This window comes from Haliotis rubra, unplaced genomic scaffold (assembly GCF_003918875.1).
Source record: "Haliotis rubra isolate DU_JTF1 unplaced genomic scaffold, ASM391887v1 Scf70, whole genome shotgun sequence".
Lineage (NCBI taxonomy): Eukaryota > Metazoa > Mollusca > Gastropoda > Lepetellida > Haliotidae > Haliotis > Haliotis rubra.
This window is the reverse complement of record NW_025767413.1, coordinates 695,798-712,570: the sequence shown is the minus strand read 5'-3', so window position 1 is coordinate 712,570 and position 16,773 is coordinate 695,798. Positions and strand designations below refer to the sequence as shown.

The 16,773-nt window shown below is 39.6% G+C and overlaps 2 protein-coding genes across 3 annotated transcripts in view; both read left to right on the top strand.

The window, feature by feature from the left end:
* Window positions 1–2,007: 2,007 nt before the first annotated feature.
* LOC124258843 (calcium-dependent protein kinase 1-like) lies at window positions 2,008–4,318 on the top strand. 2 transcript variants are annotated; one of them, XM_046692937.1, is made up of 2 exons: window positions 2,008–3,031; window positions 3,072–4,318. In XM_046692937.1, the coding sequence occupies exon 1, from the start codon at window positions 2,169–2,171 to the stop codon at window positions 2,994–2,996; it is 828 nt and encodes a 275-aa protein (XP_046548893.1). In that variant the 5' UTR covers window positions 2,008–2,168; the 3' UTR covers window positions 2,997–3,031; window positions 3,072–4,318. The 2 variants fall into 2 exon arrangements, with proteins under 2 accessions (XP_046548893.1, XP_046548892.1); XM_046692936.1 differs by having other exon boundaries at window positions 2,008–3,035; window positions 3,076–4,318.
* Window positions 4,319–11,046: 6,728 nt separating this feature from the next.
* The window catches only part of LOC124258838 (cubilin-like), a 28,479-nt gene continuing 22,752 nt past the window's right edge, over window positions 11,047–16,773 (top strand). The window contains exons 1-5 of the mRNA XM_046692929.1: window positions 11,047–11,189; window positions 11,780–11,846; window positions 13,768–13,898; window positions 14,662–14,802; window positions 15,564–15,654. Coding sequence (XP_046548885.1) covers window positions 11,132–11,189; window positions 11,780–11,846; window positions 13,768–13,898; window positions 14,662–14,802; window positions 15,564–15,654 — 488 coding nt within the window. The 5' untranslated portion in view covers window positions 11,047–11,131. The remainder of the gene's footprint in view (window positions 11,190–11,779; window positions 11,847–13,767; window positions 13,899–14,661; window positions 14,803–15,563; window positions 15,655–16,773) is intronic.

Below are 16,773 nucleotides of genomic sequence, written 5' to 3'. Positions count from 1 at the left end.
TACATACATACATACATACATACATACATACATACATACATACATACATACATACATACATACATACATACATACATACATACATACATACATACATACATACATACATACATACATACATACATACATACATACATACATACATACATACATACATACATACATACATACATACATACATAGGTATGTTGAATGTTATCAGAATTGGGTGTCGTGTTGTAACCTTATGTGACCTTGTGTGTCATTTTTATTGAAATTATAGATCATTATGACATACATACATACATACATACATGCATGCATGCATGCATGCACGCACGCACGCACGCACGCACACACACACACACACACACACACACATACATACATACATACATACATACATACATACATACATACATACATACATACATACATACATACATACATACGTCATTGCAGAACATGTGCACTCTACATGCAAATTATGTACAATTCTACCATGATGTATCGATATCACTATACTGGAGCAGACCATTTGTCAATGTTTCCATTTTCAGTTCCATGACCTGTGAATATGTCTGGAATAACATTTTGAAAGCGCACTGTATAATCATTTGAATAAAGCATTGCATATCTATTTTGCCTGACTACCTAATTACAAAACACCACCTTATCATCAGTTTGACCTATGCGTTTCTTCTTATACGGCGCTTATCATAGTTATTAATGTGATTTTGCCTGAAGTGTTTAAGAAACGATATGTGTTGCATTTTCGGTGTCTTGAATACTCCAAATAGTAGCCAATATATGGCTGAAACGGTGAATTCAAATTATGAGAGTGTATACATTGTGCTTGGATTTCCAGATTTCTAAAGTGGTTTAACAGCGGATGTTGAAAAAGTGAAGAATCATTTATCAGAACTTATCATTTTGCTGACATTCAAAATTGTGCACCACATTTCTCTTCCTTAGTATTAAAGTTATTGCGACATTGTCAGTCGTGGTCACACATTGTAGCTGTCTGATTACCTGCATGTATCTGGTTACCTTCCTATCTATCTAGTTACCTTCCTACCTATCTACCCACCAGATCAGGTCACAGACAAGACACATATCTGTCTAACCCCCAACACAAATGATTATGAACCGGATGTATAGTAATTAAAGTGAGTGAGTGACCTTTGTTTTAAGCCGCACTCGGCAATATTCCAGCTATATGGCAGCGGTCTTTAAATAATCGAGTCTGGACTAGACAATCCAGTGATCAACAGCATTGACATCGATCTACGCAATCGGGATATGATGAAATGTGCCAACCACGTCAGCGAGCCTGACCACCCGATCCCGTTAATCGCCTCTTTTGACAAGCATGGGTTACTGAAGATCAATTCTAACCTGGATGTTCACGGGTTACAGTAATTAAAGTCACATTACACACCAGACAGGTATTTATGTGACAACCGCTCGGGTTTCATTTTACCCCGAGTGATATTGGAGACGAAGAATGCTCACTGCAATTGTTTTGACTGGCATTCCACACTCACGATGGCAGGCCTAGCAAAATAAAAGACGCAAATACCATAGCCAAACCGTCTTATACATCTACGTTTGTTACATCTACATACTTGAATGGACATTACTCATTACAGAATATGTATAGCCTCAGCTTATAAGCAGCAAAAGTGTTAACGTATTCAATACATACGTTGTGCACTATTTTCCAACACCTTGAAATCCAAAGTACTGAATCAAAACAACTTTCAGCCCAAAAATATGCATATATGTTTCATTGTACGTTTCAATATTGGTTTTCTTTTGATGCATCTGTAAATATTCTTATGATTTTAGAATATCTTGAGATGTAAAAAAGTTATAAACGCAAAAGTGAGATTAGAGTTTGGTAGTAACAGAATCAAAATAATGTAAATTTCTATTGCGCATATGGTATCCTGGAAGCTGCTAAACAGACCTACCAAAAAAGCATTCGCAATATGAACGTAGAATGACATAATTTCTAAATATATCTGGTCCACCCTTCGCGTCATCAGTCGAAATAAACGGGAAGTCCAGTCGTGCTATAAATAGAAGATGAGTTGGCAGTGAGACAGCATATAAAATGTCTCACCGTTACAGCCAGACGTAGATACTCCGATTGCAAGCACAGAGGCGGTACTCGAGTGAAAAAGATGCCTTATACTGTGGGAGACTACACGTTTTATGAGGAACTTGGTAGCGGAGCATTCGGGACCGTGTTAAAGGCTAAGAGGAATGGACAGGGACGTTACTTTGCAGTGAAGCGAATCTCCCTAAGAGATGATAATGTAGACAGGGAACTTGACTCCCAAAGGGCGTTACCGAGGTGTAGGTTTGTTGTCGAACTGGTCGACCACTTCTTCTCAAGTAGGAACATGTATCTGGTCTTGGATTACTGCAACAGCGGGACACTTAACGACTACATGACAGAATACAGAGTTTCAAACAGACGTCGGCTCAGTTTCATGCAGGACATGATCAAAGGTTTAAAACATCTTCACCATCACGCCATCGTCCACAGGGATATCAAACCGGATAACATACTACTGCATACTCGAAGAGGCAGAAGACCAATCTGTAAGTTGTCTGATTTTGGCCTGGCTCGTTACAATGGGAGCGAAACGGATTCCTATTACGAAAAGGACTACTACCTTCAGACAGGCTGTGGTACGATGTATTATATCGCCCCAGAAGTCCTGACCAGACATTACACTGAGGCATGTGACATATTCTCCCTGGGTGTGGTGTTCTATGCCATGTATGCTGAAGAAATGATGAAAGACGGTGAAACTCTGATTGCGACTGTCGACGACGATACTCCTTTCCACCAAGCGTCCAACAAGACCATCAGAAGGAGGGTGGACTGGGCCGTGGAAAACAGGGCTGTTGCTGACTGTATCAAAGACATGGTTCAGAAGGACTATCACAAGCGGGTGGACATTGATGAGCTGGATGTAAACTTCAGGATGGCTACGTTGTAGTGACCCTATGATCGATGATACTATTGACATACCCTGGAGTGACTATATATTCGTGTATATTATTGTACCTGATACGGAGATATTACGTTGATCCAGTGTCATTCGCAGCTATCACGATGTTTGTTCGTGAACATATAATTGGACCAAAGCATGATTATTCCATATTATTCCGAATGTGTTAACAGCCTGTACCATAAACGACCATACTGTCCAGCCAAGTCTTCCGTGATTACAGTCACACATGAGTAGTGAGTTTGCTGGATTAAGGAGACAGATTAATTCCTTTGTTTGTTCTCGCGAAGATTAGTATGGTATACCATCTTATTCTGGAAAGGCTTTTTATTGGACAACTCTAAAGCACGCGAAGTTACACGAAGACAGCACAGAGGCGAAGTGGTGGAAGCTACATGGTCAGATGATTAAACATGACAGAAGATGGATGGGACTGGACCGAAATACATTACAAAGAAAGAGTAAACAAATTGTTTCTGTCCTCCACGAGGTAAACTCGTAGGACCGAAAAGGTAGATCCCGACGACCCCTTAAATCCAGAAGTGGTCAGCAGAAAGAGGGAGAATTTAGGACGAAACGGCAAACATCACCGAAGAGTCGATGACGGATAGCCAGAATCACCTTTCGCCTCCTGTAAACAAACCTTTCTGGTTAAGAAATATGTTGTGTTACATTCATTCTCGAAAGCCCTGAAAGGAGTGTTGTATTTGTACATGTCCTTGGTGGATGTACTTTCTCTTTTGACCTGCCTTATGTAACCAGGTATTACACTCCCGGTATATTTTAATCAGAGTAAATAACAGATCATGTTGAGCTTGTGCATTCGATGTAATCCTATATTTGAATTATTTTATGTCAATTGTAATCGGAGGAATCTGTTATATGTAACTATAAAGTGTAACTGTTCAGGGAGCGCAGGTGGCCACTAATGACTTTATATTAATTAGCTGTCCAAAACCGAAGGACATGGAGACAGTGTAGGGGGACAGTAGTAAATCTTGGGGAAATGTGAAACGTCAAGGGTGACAGAGAGCACCGACCTGATTGATGACAGATTAAACTGTCGGGGAGGAGATACCATTTAACCAGAGACAGATCTAAAGTTAAGATTAAGAAGTATGGGATTGGTAGGTCCAAGTAGAATAGACAACAAGGTGCAAGCCCGGTACACTGTCACTTAATCGTACATGAAATCTAAGACTGTCGGGTGAAACTGTCACGATCTGCACATTGATGCACATTACATACAGACTGGTGCTAAGTACCTGAGTTTTCTTTTGTAACTGATATAATAAACACTATCACACCGATTCTGAAAGTTGGTTGTTCCTGTTCAGATGTCACCTTGGAGAGAAGTTCCAAAACAAAGAACTGTGTTACACAATATTCAAAATAGATATACTATTATCAAAACTCAATTTCAAAGTTTGAATAACGTACTTAGACGGGTTTTTCCATAAATTGATAAAGGATGTCAAAGGAGAGCGAATATGATGGAAGCACCTTTATCAATAGTTTACAGTATCACATTGGACTGGCAGGAACCGAGTCAGGGTAACAGTGCGCACCATCTTTGATGTGATTTTTATTAAAAAGGCAAGCGCTAGCATCGTGTGAAGAGCCCCTTTGCATAAACACCAAGCTTACACCATCACATGTCGGCCAATGATAGCAAAGTGTACAGTCACGTAAACACTTCACGGATATATATACATACAAATTAGTTCATTTGAATAGAACATTGTACTTTATTACAAAACACCTCCTAGTATCATCAATATCATCTATGTGTTCCATCTGTTGCGGAGTAAATGTTTTTGATTAACATTCGCATTGTCTTGAATATTCAAAATATTGGTAATGATTTAGATGACTTTGTGAATTGGAATATGAGGAAGAATAAAATTTTGAAAGGTGTTTCCACATTTCTGAAATGTGTAACCAATAGATGAATAGAACGTGTATAAATCCTTTGTGAGAAATTACAACATGAACCAGTGAGATTACCAAACTTCCTTATTTTGAGGGTCGCACATTCTGTCGGAAGAAAGCTATGCCCCCGGTAAACCCATTCTTTAACGGCAGATCCAGCAGCCTCGACTTACACTCTGGTATGGAATGAAACTCATTATTTCTGGTTTGTTTGCTGGGATGTATACAGCCTGCCCTGATAAGACGAAAGTATGTCTGGTGAGCGGCGGAAATCCCTTTAGTCTCAGAAAACAGATTCTGGACGACTTTGTTCCAGGATAAGGCCCCTGAAACGATTCGTGTGCCGTATTCTGTCGTATATCGTTCGGTCACTTGATAGAGACGCAGTCACGGCTTTTTGTCTCAACAATATCGTCGTCACTTACGTCATTGTCTTTGCCCAGACACATAGATGTACCTATCTACCTACATGAACCTTCTACCCACATGTACCTTCCACCTACACGTGCCTTCTACCCACATGTACCTTCTACCTACATTTACCGTCTGCACACATGAACCTTCTACCTACATGTACCTTCTACCTACTATACTTATCTAACTACATGAACCTTCTACCCACATGTACCTTCCATCTACATGTACCTTCTAAGCACATATACCTTCTACCTACATGTACCTATCTAACTACATGAACCTTCTACCCACATGTACCTTCCACCTACACGTGCCTTCTACCTACATGTACCTTCTACCTACATTTACCGTCTGCATACATGTACCTTCTACCCACATGTACCTTCTACCTACATGTACCTATCTAACTACATAACCTTCTAACTACATGAACCTTCTACCTACATGTACCTTCTACCTACATGTTCCTTCTACCTACATTTACCTTCTATCTACATTTACCGTCTGCATACATGTGCCTTCTACCCACATGTACCTTGTACCTACATGTACCTTGTACCAACATGTACCTTCTACCGGCATGTACCTATCTAACTACATGAACCTTCTACCTACATGTACCTTCTACCCACATGTACCTTCCACCTACACGTGCCTTCTACCCACATGTACCTTCTACCTACATTTACCGTCTGCACACATGAACCTTCTACCTACATGTACCTTCTACCTACTGTACCTTCCACCTACATGTACCTTCTACCCACATGTACATTCTTCTACCTACATTCTACCATGTTCTATGTACCTTCATTTACATTTACCGCATACATGTACCTTCTACCCACATGTACCTTCTGCCTACATGTACCTTCTACCCACATGTACCTTCCACCTACATGTACCTTCTACCTACATTTACCGTCTGCATACATGTACCTTCTACCTAAATGTACCTTCTGCCTACATGTACCTTCCACCCACATGTACCTTCCACCTACATGTACCTTCTACCTACATTTACCGTCTGCATACATGTACCTTCTACCTAAATGTACCTATCTAACTACATGAACCTTCTACCCACATGTACCTTCCACCTACATGTACCTTCTACCCATATGTACCTTCTACCTACATGTACCTTCTAACTACATGAACCTTCTACCTACATTTACCTTCCACCTACACGTACCTTCTACATACATGTACCTTCTACCTACATTTACCGTCTGCATACATGTACCTTCTACCTACATGTACCTATCTAACTACATGAACCTTCTACCTACATGTACCTTCCACATACACGTGCCTTCTACCTACATGTAACTTCTACTCACATGTACCTTCCACCTACATGTACCTTCTACCTACATGTACATTCTACCCACATGTACCTTCTACCTACATTTACCGTCTGCATACATGTACCTTCTACCTAAATGTACCTTCTACCTACTATACCTATCTAACTACATGAACCTTCTACCCACATGTACCTTCCACCTACATGTACCTCTCACCCACATGTACCTTCTACCTACATGTACCTTCTACCCACATGTACATTCCACCTACATGTACCTTCTACTCACATTTACCTTCCACCTACATGTACCTTCTACCTACATGTACCTTCTACCTACATTTACCGTCTGCATACATGTACCTTCTACCTAAATGTACCTTCTACCTACATGTACCTTCTACCCACATGTACCTTCCAACTACATGTACCCTCTACCTACATGTACCGTCTACCTACATTTACCGTCTGCATACATGTACCTTCTACCTAAATGTACCTTCTACCTACATATACCTTCTACCCACATGTACCTTCTACCTACATGTACCTTCTACCCACATGTACCTTCCACCGACATGTACCTTCTACCTACATGTACCTTCTACCCACTGTACCTTCCACCTACAGGTGCCTTCTACCTACTTATACCTTCTACCTACATTTACCGTCTGCATACATGAACCTTCTACCCACATGTACCTTCTACCAACATTTACCGTCTACATACATGTACCTACCTACATGTGTCTTCTGTCAACTACCTTCCAACTACCTATCTACCTGCGTGTACTTAATACATACATGTACCCACCTGCCTACATCCACATACATCTACATATCGAGGTGTACCTTCAACCTACATGTAACTATCTGCCTACATCCGCATGAGAGACACAAGGGCCTGTGCTATTAGAAATTCTATTATATGATTATTCTACCAGCTCACTGAATGCTAATATCCATGTTTTAAAAAACTGAATGAATGATTACAGCAGAATGAATATGTTTACATATTGTATCTATGATTTGTATATAGGCCGATGGCCTTTCATGCAATAAACGCTTTGACTTTGACTTTGGCTATTGGGATGTATTTCAGTGAACATTCAACAGACTCCACATTAATCAGGATGTGTGGAGATGCATGTGAAGTAGCTGTCAAGTCAACTTGAAGTCTTTGTGAATACTGTATCACATGTAGTGAGGCTGCTTGACGAAGGACACAGGTCATGTCAAGTAAACGATCACAAATTGTGTATTCTATATTCTTGTTCTGGACAGACTATTTACTGTACTGTATCAGTGCAGTGAACAGAATTGATACATGACCTCTCGGTTCAGAAAGACATTATAACCCGCTGTCACTGCTCAGAAGCCAGACAACAACTATATGTACAGAGGGTTAAATATGAGAGGATAGCCAAAGCCACCTTGTACTTTCAGTAAATAAATCTACTTCCTGGTCAAGGAAACGTGTTGTGTTACATACATTTCGGCAACAAAAGAGGTAGTGTTTTCTTAATGGTATCAGAGAACTACATATTTCAGATACTAAAGCCTTATTAAACATATTTCCCTCTAAATGTACTCTAAATATATTTATGTTCTGTAATCAGACATGTCTACATTAAAATGATATATCATGAAGGAAACTACGTTTCAATGTTTGAAGAACACAAATAGAAGAATTTTAAGTTTCCCTAAATCGCTCAGTGATACAGTGTGAGGGCCGGTATGATATTATGCCTCTCTCAACTATTGTATACCGGCCGTATCATATTGCACCAGTGGGGATACTGATGAGGTGTTATGATGTGTGTGTGTGTGTGTGTGTGTGTGTGTGTTTATGTGTGTTTGTGTATGTGCGTGCGTGCGTAGAATAAAATCGTGACACATGCGAACATACAACTGACATAAATTTCAGTTATGAACAGAACATAAGGTTTCAGCAAAATTCAAGCGGTCTGTATGTAATCGAGTCTGGACCAGACAATCCGCTGATCATGAGCATCAATATAATTATACAATCGATCTTGTTTGACTATTGCTTTTTCTATCACAAGGGATCAATATTTTAAATCATCATCTGAGAAGGATTTTACTGATATTGATTCTCATTTAATACTTGGATTTTGATTTAAATGAAATTGATAAATTTGATCATGTACTGTAATTATTAAGTAAATTTTTAGATTTCGTCGAATGAGTAACCATGATTGTTAGTGGCTGTACCCTCTTAGGGGGTTGCAGTAGTGTAAAATAATTGTCCTCCGGAGAGGGTACATGCATGCAAGACCACATAATTAAATGTATGTTTATCCTTGCCAGGGTTGTAATCGTATAATATATGTTGTTTTAAGTTTGACTAAGTTTGCTGATAATCGCCAGTTGCTGTATGGATGGTATGCTGGGGTCAATGCAGGTAGCATAGGTACTGTAAGTCCCCATGGTCCTTAGTAAGGTAATCTCCTTTCAGGTGCTGGCGATCTATAGCCCGTTTTTATGTTGAATATTTAAATTTGAAGATGATATGTTAAGTGATTACAAACTAGTTTTAAACAACATGTGATCTTCTACTTGCTTTACAGTCCTTTGTTGACTGGATTCTATTATAACATCATGTAGTTATTATGTATGTAGAACTATTCTAGTCACAGTATGGCTGAAACACTGCCAAAATGACATAAATCTTAACTCAACCACTCTCACACTCACTACACTGAATATATGTATGTGCAGCTTTATAGTATACTCATCACATTTCTTGATAGACGCCGATCGGAGTTCCTCCTTGTAACGCCAGAGCAAGGGTTTCTCCCATCTTGTACTTGGCGTATTGAGTCGAGGGCTATGCATGACCAGACAGTTGTTTCGTCTTTCTGTTATGTGCTATATTTATACATGTACTATAGTTTCGTATTATCTATGCATAATCTAAAAAATGCAAGATTTATGGATGTCAACTTTATTGTGAATAGCACGGCGTTTCTGAGTGTATGCTTGCTCCTTCATCAGGTGAATGGCTGGGATTATCAAGTGGACACACACACACACACACACACACACGCACGCACGCACACGCACACATATTTGAAGCACTACAAATAAAACATGAATAACAATGCTGAGTAATGTATATGTAATACAAACATATGAGGCCAGTGATCTATAATCCATTGCCGCTTTTACAATATTCCAGCATTGCATAATCTATAAGATGAATGAGATTATTGAAGTGATTAGTTTGCTCACAATTATGCCAAGAAAGAATACTATAAGTTTCTTAGTAGTAGTGAAATATATAGAACGTCAGTGTAAAAGGATACCAAGTCTTGACTATCCTGAGAAATGAAAGAACAATTTGTGGTGAACACAATGGCAAGACGTCCCGATGTTTGTGAAATAGTGATTGTTTGATGGTGCCCTATAAGTAGTTTGGTGGGAACAGCTGGGTAAAAATAGAAAATTATTATACTCCAAACCATAACCCCCAACCCCTTCAACTCGAATGAATGCTCCCTTATCGCCAAATGATGGATGATCCTAGTCTGTCGTACAGACCCTGAAATAAATATATCCAAGAAAGCCCACGCAAGTCTAGAAAATGTGGCAAGTCTAGATTTCCTCAGCTTCTGAAAATGAAGAAAGTCTCAGGGCTCCTTTTCATTATATATATATTTTTTTTACTATGAACTTTTTTTCAGTAAAATATGTTCATTTCAGAGACTAGTTGTTAGTCTAGGATGATCCCTATCCCCAAAGATCGCAATGGATGGCTCCTTTTGAGCAGGGCTTGTTCACTGTACTGAGTACACTGCCGGAGACGTTTGTCTTGTCTATGATTTCAGGATGTACTATATATTGTCTTTATTGGTTTACGCCGCGTTTACAATATTCCAGCAATATCACGGCGCGAGACACCAGAAATGGGCTTCACACATCCTACCCAAACGAACCTGGGTCATTGGCGTGACGATCGAACACTTTAACCACTAGGCTACCACACCACCCCTTACATTTCATACATATATATTTCCTTCACATACTAACAATAACTATGAAATTATTATATACGAGCACATCAATAATCCTATACACTCTCGTAAGTACATCACGCATTTCGACTAAAATAGACAGCAAGACATAGAGACATAGAGGCCAGGACACAAAAACAACTCGTTATATCCGTCAGTTCGTTATAAGCGTGTTCGTTAGAAACGTAGTTTACTTTACATATTGACCCTTTCGATTAAACACACGGATTATATAGAACAGTTTAGGTCATGACATCCCAAACGGGTCTGATCAGAGCGTGTCTCCGTCAAGTAGAGAAAATACGGTAAACCGTTCTCAGTGCAAATGAACTGACTACCAGGTCGCCACGATCCTTACTTCACCTCGACGCGGAGAGACGACAACAAACATTCCTCGTCTCGGCTGTGCTCACGTCCATCGTGTGAAGATGAGAGTATGCATGAATCTGGCGTTATTTCTGCTTTTCACAACGACAGCAGTAAAAGGCAAGTTGATTGTTCATTGAATCCGTAGATTTGATATCGACCAGTGGCAATGGGCATGTACACAATGTTACCTTGACCTTGTGTGTTTATATGGCGCGGCCTGGTCGGTCCGCCTCGATCTGGTTGATAACATTTCATATGAAACTGATACAGTTCTGGTGCTGTTGTATAACGAGGAGACACGGTTGAGGTTTATCGTCCAGTTTTAAAGAAACCGTTTCAATAAATAGAAGTGCTGAGTTCGTCCATACTGATATCTGTACCGAATGACTGTTTCTATTTATAGCAACATGACACGAAACCGTTAGGCTTGATTTACACATGAAACCAGAGACCACACAATGCCATCTCTTATCTCTGATGAAACAAACACTGGATAATACTGTCCTTATTATGATCATTAATGTAAAGGCGGGGTAACATTATTGACAGCTGCTGCTGCTGATGATGCGGAAACGAAATTTATGAAGATGATAATGAAAATATTAAATTTCAACATCCCATGAAACTGTTAAATGTATGGTTTGTACAATGGCAGTCTTTGTTTTGTAAAGTCTTGGTATAACAATAACGTGATATTTATTTGTCAGCCCAGTCTTGCGACGCCGACCTCCAAGCAACATCCGAGAGAATGTTGAAGTCGGCTGTCGTTGGAAGGTAAGCCAGTGTATATGAAACATCAGCTATGCTTTGGCTCGGAAATACACTAAATTACTTGATGTACACAAATTACCCACTTGATGCATACAAAAACGATAACAGCTATATATATTGCGTGAGTACTAAAGTCCTAACAATTGTTAATATGTAATTAATATGTGTATCAAAAGTAAAAACGATATTATTCCGAAAAACTTACATGCAGATGGATGTGTGTGTGTGTGTGTTTTGTGTGTGTGTGTGTGTGCGCGCGCGCGTGCGTGTTTATGGAGCGGCGAGGCTGGTTTTGATGAGCTTAGTCTTGAGGCTATATAACATTTAACGGCCGTATTTTCATGAAGCATGTACTCCCTTTGCTATAATATATAACCACTCCCCAGATGAGGTCAACTATAAGCTTGATAGACCCACTGCCCCGCCCCTCCCCTGTAACTAATGACTATAGTGTAGTCATACATAGGAGCCCTGAGTAGATTCGTGTGTAGAATAGGTTCACGGCATCCAGACATACTGATGGCAGGCGGCCATTGAATCGACGGACTGGCTATAGGTGATTTCATCGACTGTTTGTCATCACAGACAGTGTGGATCCTTGCTCAAACTATGGATCACTCAATGCCGAGTCCAGATTACATACAATCCGCTGTCAAGATAGCTGGCTGAGTGCTCACTGCGGCACAAATTACTGTCGGATTCTGTTTTGGGACCTTTCATAATTTATGGCTAGTGGTGGGTTGTAGGTGGTGTGATGATGATAGTTATGGAGAAACATGTACAATATGAATGACAAGAAAGAAAAAGAAAGAAAGAAAAACAAAGAAAGACAAAAAAAAAGAAAAGAATAGGTGACCCCCCTTTAAATCATAATCACCCCCAAACCATAAATTATGAACGAACCCTTATACTAGTCTGTTTCTACATTCGAGTGAAACTGTTCATAAACATTGGTTATTGTAAGAATCTCATTGTGTGATAAGGAGACTACAACCCTGGTGTTGAGAATAATAATGACACGCAATAAGTAAACATTACAAGAAAAGTCAGTGAACATTTATTTGTGTAAACAACAGTGTATTGCGTGTATGGTTATATAATTGTGTAAATATGTAATTGATGTACGTCGAGATACTTGAGCGCGTTTAATAACAGCGAAAACTTTTATTTCCATAATTGTAAGAAATCCCTGCTGAAAGGTAACTCCGTCCATTCTGTCTTCACGTGTAGAATGGGCATGTGCTCATTAATAACAGCTGATGCTGATGCTAAGTTTATTATGCGTATCTTTATCTAAACACATAGGTTCTTGGGTCAAAAAATGCGAGAGTGATTGAGCAAATAAGTGAGTGGGAGGGCTGGTGAGTTTGTAACAATTCATGTAGACTTGCACAAGTCTCTGAGGTAATGATTAATAGTTTAAATGATAATTAAACAAAACTCCCATAAATCTACCTCTATCAGTCTGGCGTCCGCACTGTCCATTTATCTAGACTTGCCTCTAAAGGATAGAAATACTATAGATCCATGGGCTTAATATTCCGTACAGGCTACAATGAATGTATGCTGCTCCACTATACCGGCCAGTTTTCCTGTTGTACAACATAATTAACATTGGAAAATCAACTGGACACTGGTACAGCGTGATATACAAATTTGCTTGTCCGACAGAATAAAAACACTGGACTGCGACGTCGGGCGATGGGGTATTTCCACCCCTGCAATGTATGGTGATTGTAGTCTTATAGGGGTGTATATCACAGCAGGCGAACGCAAGGAATAAACACCGCACAGTGTACTCGTTACGGGACTAGAACTTGGACATTTGGCGTGACGATTGTGCGCTTTATCCACTTACGACCATGATTATATATTATATTTAATTCTATATTCAATGTCAGAGAAACTTCTACACATATTTCAGCAGCGGGACGTGCACATGGACAATAACTAACTCAGGACCTTTCGGTTCGGTGGAAGTGATATTCGTTAACGCCAGCTTGACTGACCACCCGTCATGTGACGCCAGTAACAGCGTCGTCGTGCATGATGGTGGTACGTAGCTCATGACGTCACAGACACGCCTCCAGCCATGTCGATTAAATTTTATGTATAACCCATTTTGGTTCACATATACATATTCAATAGAAGAGTTATTTTATTGTTAATGCGTGTGTTATGTAGATCGCCAAGCAGAGGGGCAAATATGGGACCGGGAAAGAAAGAGGCCCTTGCAAGACGAGTTTTCATAAGCGTACACACAAACTTGTTGGCTGAATGCCGAGCTGCCATAAGGGTTTTGTCACTAACGTGTTGACATGTAACGTTAGAGAATGATGGCGCTGTTATCATTCCCATAGACATTCAGATAACCCTTTTGCCTGAGAATATCCGGGTTAGAATTGGGCTTCTGTAACCCATGCTTGTCGTAAGAGGCGACTAACGGGATCGCGTGGTCAGGATCGCTGACTTGGTTGACCACGTCATCGTATCCCGACTGTGTACATCGATGCTCTTGATGTTAACCACTGGATTGTGTGGGCCAGATTCGATTATTTACAGACCGCTGCCATATAGCTGAAATATTGCTGATTGCGGCGTTAAACCAAAAACAATCATTCAGTTCATGCGATATCCCTTATCTCCTTGGTAACAGTTATTTTGGTCTTCTACGGTGTACTTCAGCTGTTTGGTTGGCATTCTTACAATTCAGACTTAATACTGGAAATACTTCAACCCAGACATACACCTATCAAGCCTAGTTCCAGAGAATGTTTTAGTCTAGAGCTGAGAGCCTATTGATGCTTGGTCTTCACAGATTCATCCGGCATCATTCTCGGCTTGATATGTCGCAACTACACAAGCACCTTCAGAAGTTCCGGCAACGTCATCACTGTGCGCTACCCTGCGGCTGAAGTGACGGACACCAACACCTTTTTTCTACGATATAGTCAATCACGTTTGTACAACTATATATTTTGTAATATAAATCATTCAAAGGAATAGTGCTGATAGTATACTGTTACGGTCCTCGTATGTCTCCGAGCGTTAAATGGATGGTGATACAGTAGTGATACAGGATCCATGCCAATGGAGTACGATCACATAACATCACGTAGATCAATGCTCATGCTGTTGGTCACTGGAGTATCTGGTCTAGACTCGATTATTTACAGACTGCCGATATATAGCTGAAATATTGCTGAGTGCGGCGTAAAACTAAACTCCCTCACTCACCCCATCCTCAATGAGCTAAGGAGTGGGCGGGCGAAAACAAATGAAACAGAAAATAAAAAGAATTTTTCACAGGCAATGTCACTATTGTTACGGAATTCAGACCACATTGTCATTGTCTTAAAATACATGTACATTTACAATGTAGATAAAGTCGTTTTTCTTGGGAAAAACGTTTCAGAAAATTTATTCGTAGGAAGATCAAGCTGCGCTGATATTTGTAAGAATTTCCAAGGCTATTATCATGTGTTTATCACACCAGGACATATATTTCCACAGCGGCGGGGAAAATTAAGATGACAAAACCTTTGATATATTTTACGTCGGAATGAAAATTCAGTGCGGGAGGGAGATGTTAAACACAGAGAAACAAAAGGAGGCTAGGCTTACATGGGGAAGTACTGGGGACCTCCTGTAATCAGAAATAGCACTGAGTGCTGCAATGTCGTTATCAACTGATTCTTTACGTGTTGCCCACTGTTACAGGTTTAGCTAGCTGTTCTGGACCATCCGTGACCGCTGTCTCAACATCAGAATATAGTATACTTTCTAATGGGTATCCTGATGGCTTTCTTGTGTAAGTAACCAAATACAAATACACATTCGACTTGTTTCAGTTAGTGGACATACACCAATCTGGTTTGTGATATGCATGTAAAGTATGTTGACAACAAATCAAGTTTTGGTTTGGGATGTTCCACTTCCAACTTGTACGAAAGTCGAGTGCTGGCTGTTTTGTTGCGTAAAATAGCGTTTCGTTGCTTCGACTATTTTGTCGGTGCTTGAGAGTATTTTCTCGTTATTTCAATTATTTTATCGTTATTTCAGTTATGTTTTCTCGTTATTTCAATTATTTTCTCGCTACTTCGAGTATTTTCTTACTTCTATTAACTTCTCATTGCTTCGAGTATTTTCAAATTATTGTTTTTTCGTAAAAATTCGATTTTTTTAAAAACTGGAACTGTCGAGAATATACTCGAAGCAATGAGAAATTAATTGAAGCAACGTGAAAATACTCGAAATTAATTGAAGTAACGTGAAAATACTCGAACTTTCAAAAAAATATTTGAAATGATCTCAGATTGTTTGAATATAGCATTAAACCTGATTATCTTTAACTTGATTGTAATTGAAAGCAAATGGGTAAATTTAGAGGTTGATTTGTGAGAGTAGGATTATTGCTCACGGCAAAAGCTTTGCAGTGTATGTATATATTTTTCACCCAAAACAAACTTTCGACGTGTAAACATGGGCCGTTGTTTATTTAGATTCGTAATCAAGGACGCCACGTGTGATGGTTATTTGTCGCTAGTTAACTTGATATAACACTCGTCATTCGTTTACATTGGTGTTGTCATACCCGGAGGAGCGAGGAGCGAGGATCGGTTATAACACCACTCCGAAGTTTAAGTTGAAAAATTAATTATAAAACCTCTCGGGCTTTTCTCGAGCTCGACGTTTTGAATTTTCAATAAATAAAAAAAAAGAAAAACAAAATCGAGGAGGAGAGTTTAGATATTCTATACATCGTCTTACTGCAATACATACCATAAAGAATGAAAAAACAACATCGTGATACGTTATAGTGAAACAATATGGTGTGCCGCGGTATAAAGGAATTCGACGATAACGTACACTTGTAAGACCACGTGTTGCACGCGGACAACTGAAGCCATGATGTGACGCTGAAGACCCT

What these genes read in the sequence shown, in the direction of transcription:
- LOC124258843 (XM_046692937.1), top strand. Translation starts at nt 2,169, where the DNA reads ATGCCTTATACTGTGGGAGACTACACGTTTTATGAGGAACTTGGTAGC.